This window comes from Ambystoma mexicanum, chromosome 7q (assembly GCF_040938575.1).
Source record: "Ambystoma mexicanum isolate Mex_15411 chromosome 7q, UKY_AmexF1_1, whole genome shotgun sequence".
In the NCBI taxonomy this organism is placed as follows: domain Eukaryota; kingdom Metazoa; phylum Chordata; class Amphibia; order Caudata; family Ambystomatidae; genus Ambystoma; species Ambystoma mexicanum.
This window is the reverse complement of record NC_090941.1, coordinates 1,121,568,070-1,121,574,404: the sequence shown is the minus strand read 5'-3', so window position 1 is coordinate 1,121,574,404 and position 6,335 is coordinate 1,121,568,070. Positions and strand designations below refer to the sequence as shown.

The 6,335-nt window shown below is 46.1% G+C and overlaps 1 protein-coding gene across 1 annotated transcript in view; it reads left to right on the top strand.

Moving 5' to 3' along the window:
* The first annotated feature begins 664 nt into the window (after positions 1 to 664).
* LOC138528682 (nicotinamide N-methyltransferase-like) overlaps positions 665 to 6,335 on the top strand; it is a 150,422-nt gene continuing 144,751 nt past the window's right edge. Inside the window, exon 1 of the mRNA XM_069640539.1 lies at positions 665 to 867. Coding sequence (XP_069496640.1) covers positions 723 to 867 — 145 coding nt within the window. The 5' untranslated portion in view covers positions 665 to 722. The remainder of the gene's footprint in view (positions 868 to 6,335) is intronic.

Genomic DNA, 6,335 nt, shown 5'->3' with positions numbered 1-6,335 from the left:
AAACAACAAAAATAATCCCTGTATCACCTGCTGCTTAAGACCACTAAGTTATTGTCACACATCACTATCCGGCAGAGTGATTTGCTTAGGATAGGTGTGAGGTCAGGCCAAAGCATTTACAATACTGTATTGTTGTGAGTGAATTTATAATAATTATAATTGGTTATTTATAAAGAGCATAATACCCAGAGGTTTCTAAGCGCAGACATGGGGATCAAAGCTGTGTTTCTCCTCGCGTTGCTTCCAAGGTGACCACATTGCCCCTGAGCTATCCTCCAGAAACTCATTGGGCTCAATCAATATCTATGACATATTTGCTATCACACATCGCCTATCATCTCATATATCTTTTAGGAATGTAACTGAAGATAATGTCTAGATTGCAAGGGCGTCTTCCGTGAGAAACGGATTAAAACTGCAAGTTTAAACATGCAAATCAGTTCACATAAAAAAAGCACCAATCGGCATTGTCCTCGTGTTTATGAGTCTCCATGTTTGATCAAACAGAACAAAGAAAAGCACCAAAGTGTAAGCATTATAAACAGAAAGCCCAACACATGATGGGGGGAGGAGGTATGGCTGACACCCCACCACATGATGGGGGGAGGAGATATGGTAAGTAGATTTCAGGCACTTTATCAGTTTGTGATTGAGTGGCTTTGGGAGATGTTTTACTTACAGGCAGGAGAGGCAGACTAAAGAGACAATCAGAATAAGTGAAAATGGCCTCCTGTTCAGCCAGGTGCATGCTGTATGAGAAACTTTATAAAGCAGAACATTTTCTTGCAGCATATCACCAAGAAGCCGCTGAGTTTCTGGAAGACATCCAGCTGCTATTGACTGAGCTGTGTGGGTTCCTCTCTTCAGGTATGTACAGCTGCTTATGTTTGTTTTTTACGGTATTTGGTTATTTAATGCTTGCTACAAAGACATTCTTTTAATTAACATTGAAACTTGTGAAATTCCAAATCATAACATCATTGTAGCATAATGGTGAAGTGCTGCGGCTTGAGCTCTTCAAGGCCAGGGTTCTTAAATAGCAGTGTTCAGCATAAATCAGATTGTTTTTATTAAATTGTTTCTGTTTTATAATGTTACCCATAGAGTCCTGTTTTTGAATATATGTGCAGTATACGTGCAGTGTAAGGGGGAATGTTTGGTGTGAGGGTGGGCATGTCATCTGAGAGGGTGTATATGCAATGTGTGTGTGTTTGATGTGAGCGTTTGTGTGTGTACATGGTGTGAAGTTGTTTGTGAGGGATAGTTGCATGCAGTTGATAATGTTGCAGTAAATAAATGTGTTTCATGTTTAATATGTGTTCAATTCTGCAACGACAGCGTAATACAAGCCCCATCCTGTTTTATAATGTTGTAGTAAATAAACCTTTTTCACGTTCAAACCATATTATAAAATGCAAATTGCCTGCAGGTTCATGACAATTGTGACGGCTCGCGCCAAAACCTTGCGCAGAGAGATCGCTGCCCCAAATGGCTGCGTCTAAATGGGCGCGCCAAAACAGGACCTGCAGCGAAAAGGTCATGCCATAACAACCTGCACCTAACTGGCCATGCCAAAATGTCCGGTCCTGTGCTCCAAGCCCCTTGTTTTATGGCCGGTCTCTTTTTGACTGTTGTGATATATCGCACAACCCAAACTAACCACATTTAAGCGGCACAGAAATGGAAATAAATGACCAGATGCAAGAATAACATATGCCCAGCTACTTTCTGCACCCATGGCGAAAATCAAAAGCTAGCACCCATGAATATAAGCACAGTACTGCTTAGCTTCAAAGTGAGGAAGGGGCCAGCCCCCTCGGGCCATGTTGCTCTAAGTGGTCTTGTAACTTTGTCTTGGTTCTTAGGCACCATGGCCTGAGGGGGGCTGGACTTTTCCTCATTTGAAGCTAAGCAAAATCAATCTTGGTTACTGCATGGATGGGAGACCTGGGTCACCCTTGATGTCACTGTAGCTGTAAACAAATCTATTTCTTTTATTATGTATAAAACATTGCAGGCTTTGAGAACTCCCAATGTGTTTAGTTAATGCCCTGTGCGGTTAAATTATTTGCCGAGGATCACACACTTTGGTCAAGCAGCATGCTACATGCCCCTTGTTTTATGGCAGGTCTCTTGGAGACTATTGTGATACATCACACGACCCCAACTACCCGCATTTAAGCAGCACACAAAAGGGTAAAAAATGATTGGCTGCAAGAATAACATATGCCCAGTTTCTTTAGCCCCCATAGCGAAAATCAAATGCTGGCACACATGAATATATGCACAGTAAGTGGCCACATAATTTAAAGTGAAATATAAAAATGCAGTTCAATTGACCTTCTCCTTAGAAGAAACTGAGCAAGACAAAATAGCATTGTACATTTAAAAACAAGTAATGAACACCAGAAAAATAACAGCAGAGAGGAAATTTTTCAATAAATATGCTGGCAAAATATTAAAGGTGCTCACCTTTTAAACCCAGCAATCTGTAGTGATATATTCCATGGAAAACAAAATCCCAATATGAAACAAGTGCTTGTGGTCTTGTAGGTAAGCGTCTGCCCTGGGAACATGACAACCCATGTAAAATCCTGGTATCCAAATACTTGAGCAAGCTTACCAACCTCAAAAAAACACAAGGGGTTGCACACACCCTCTGAAAAAAAGTTACGCTCTCCACCCACATGTGTCCTTTGCTGGTGCCCTGAAAAGCAACCACAATCAGGGTAAAATAACTGCATCAGTGCCTAGGATTGCAAACTCTCTTGCCACATTGAGGCTTACTTGCCCTCTCATCATTTTCCCTCCTCACCCCATGTCTGGATTTCAACAATACTCTGCTTTATAAAGATAACTTCAAAAGTACACATACCATAGTGTCACTCAAATATATGAATCCTTATAGAACTATGTTAGGCAAAAGTGTACAATTGTGGCATCATTCCCCCCATCCTGACTGTGAGACTACAAATACCAGAATGCAATTCAGCAAAAGGCAAATTGTCTCTTGAGTGCAAATCTTTCAAGGACTGACAGAAGCATGGTTAAAAATAAAATAATGTGGATGCTGTGTGCTATGAGATATTTAAAACTTTGAGAACTCGCCATGTTTTTAGGCAATGCGCAGTAAAATGAATTTATTTGCCACAGATCACACCCTTTTAAGCAGCGTTCTCCAAGCGATACACCCCTTTTCGGTGCCATCATTTTGGCATGGGCCGATTTGGCACGGGCATTCGGCTGCAGCGCCCATTTTGGCACACCCTTTTCTGCACGAAAGCCACTCCGGTGGTGTTATTTTGGTGCGAGGGATGTTGCTTTTCAATTAATTAAATTAAATGAGTTAAAAAAAACATACAGCCTTGAACCCTGGGTTTGAGGCCCAGCATTTAACCACTATGCCACGATGTCTTGGTGTTTGATGGGGCATACATTTCATACTTAGCCTATCATTTAATATGTTCAATGATAAAAGACTAGTTGGGTAATTCATAGAATTTCGCACAAAAGTGGCGCACGCGGATGGCGCACAGTGTGCGCGTGCGAATGTCTGCGCCAGCCGCGTGCACTAAAATCGATTTCCGCGCACAGCGTATTCATGGATTTTAGCCTCCAAAACCAGCCGTGGCGCAGAGTGGCGCAGCGACCCTGCAGCAGCGCCAGTTACGCCCCCAAGAACGCCCTCACGCAAGGAAAAGCCATCAAAATTTCCAATTCAGCGCAAAGGGCTGCGCTAACCCTTGACCAGTATACAGGGCTGCCAAACAGCAAACGCAGAGCGGGGAACGTGTATTACTGGGGTGCGCAGGAAGTTCCACACGCGATTTCAGCAGGGTACGTGTATTTCTGGGGTGCGGGGAAGTTTAACACGCGATTTCAACAGGGTACGTGTATTTCTGGGGTGCGCAGGAAGTTCCACACGTGATTTCAGCAGGGTACGTGTATTTCTGGGGTGTGGGGAAGTTTAACACGCGATTTCAGCAGGGTACGTGTATTACTGGGGTGAGCGGGAAGTTCCACATGTGATTTCAGCAGGCTACGTGTATTTCTGGGGTGCGGGGAAGTTTAACACGCAATTTCACCAGGGTACGTGTATTACACGGGTGCGCGGGAAGTTCCACACGCGATTTCAGCAGGGTACATGTATTTCTGGGGTGCGGGGAAGTTTAACATGCAATTTCAGCAGGGTACGTGTATTACTGGGGTGCGTGGGAAGTTCCACACGCGATTTCAGCAGCTTACATGTATTTCTGGGGTGCGGGGAAGTTTAACACGTGATTTCAACAGGGTACGTGTATTTCTGGGGTGCGCGGGAAGTTCCACACGCGATTTCAGCAGGGTACGTGTATTTCAGGGGTGTGGGGAAGTTTAACACGCGATTTCACCAGGGTACGTGTATTACTCGGGTGCGCGGGAAGTTCCACACGCGATTTCAGCAGGGTACATGTATTTCTGGGGTGCGGGGAAGTTTAACATGCAATTTCAGCAGGGTACGTGTATTTCTGGGGTGCAGGGAAGTTTAACACGCGATTTCAGCAGGGTACGTGTATTACTGGGGTGCGTGGGAAGTTCCACACGTGATTTCAGCAGGGTATGTGTATTTCTGGTGTGGGGTGAAGTTTAACACGCGATTTCAGCAGGGTACGTGTATTACTGGGGTGTGCGGGAAGTTCCGCACACAATTTCAGCAGGGTACGTGTATTTCTGGGGAGCGGAGAAGTTTAACACGCAATTTCAGCAGGGTACGTGTATTTCTGGGGTGCGTGGGAAGTTCCACACACGATTTCAGCAGGGTACGTGTATTACTGGGGTGCGCATGAAGTTTTACACACGATAGGCCCTGTGTGAATGGGGTACGTGTATTTCGGGGGTGCATGGGAGTCCTACACGTGAATTGCCAGTGTGGGTCCTCCCAGGTGTTCCTTCTACACCCTCCAAGGCCCCTGCAGGCAGCCCACACCACAGGGGACTACCCTGCACCCCTGGTCATGTCCCACAGGCAGCCTTTCCACCATGGGCATGCCCCCCCAGTCAAGCCACATGTCACCTTGCACTAGTGATCACCAACGCATTACCCCCTTGCATCCCCACCCCCCAGCAGTCAGCGGCACCTGCCGGCAGGCCCCCACTCATGTCCCACTCATGTCTCCCTGCACCCCCACACCCCAGCACTGAGGGGCACCTGCCAGCAGGCGCCCACTCATGTCCCCTTACACCCCCACCCCCCAGCAGTGCAGGGCACCTGCCAGCAGGCCCCCACTCATGTCCAACTCATGTCCTCTTGTACCCCCACCCCCAAGCAGTGCAGGGCACCTGCCAGCAGGCCCCCACTCATGTCCCCTTGCACACCCACCCCCCAGCAGTGCGGGGCACCTGCCAGCAGGCCCCCACTCATGTCCCACTCATGTCCCCTTGCACCCCCACGCCTCAGCAGTGCAGGGCACCTGCCAGCAGGCCCCCACTCATGTCCCACTCATGTCCCCTTGCATCTCCACCCCCCAGCAGTGCAGGGCACCTGCCAGCAGGCCCCCACTCATGTCCCCTTGCGCACCCACCCCCCAGCAGTGCGGGGCACCTGCCAGCAGGCACCACTCATGTCCCACTCATGTCCCCTTGCATGCCAAACCCCCAGCAGTGCAGGGCACCTGCCAGCAGGCCCCGACACATGTCCCCCAGCCAACACGTCATCATAATCTAGCCTCCACATGCCAAAGACCCACCCAAGTATTGCATCCACCCACATAGAAATGCCAATTACATGATACAACCCCAATGGCAAGTATGTAAATGAACACATGTCCGTCACACACACACAATGGGTGCAAGTGAATGTCAAAACACATATCATGACATGCATGAAACCAATGAGATAATACCACAAATGGAAGTATAAAAAAATATATATTAAAGATAACATGAACGTAAATCAAATTAAACACACAACAATGGGAATAACAAAAGAAATGGTCCATGTCCAATAAATCATGAAAATCCAGAAAACATAAGCAAAAGAAATCCAAAAAGAAATGTTGTCCAAAGTCACAGTCCAAAAAATCAAATCCAAGGGAAAATAAAAAGTAAAAACCATTGCTCCATGGTGAACACAAAAAAAATATTAATAAAGACGAATCCAATGTAGAACTATGTACAATTGAAGGATCCAGGGTCCATGAGCCCAACTTAAGAAATGAAACCTACCAAAAAGTACTATCTAATAAAAAAACGGTATACAAAAATGTGGTGCATTGTCCAAGCGGTCCAAAATAAAGAAAAAACGAAAGGAAACCTAATACTAACTAACTAAGTATTTACAAGGGCAGCGGGCAAGTCCA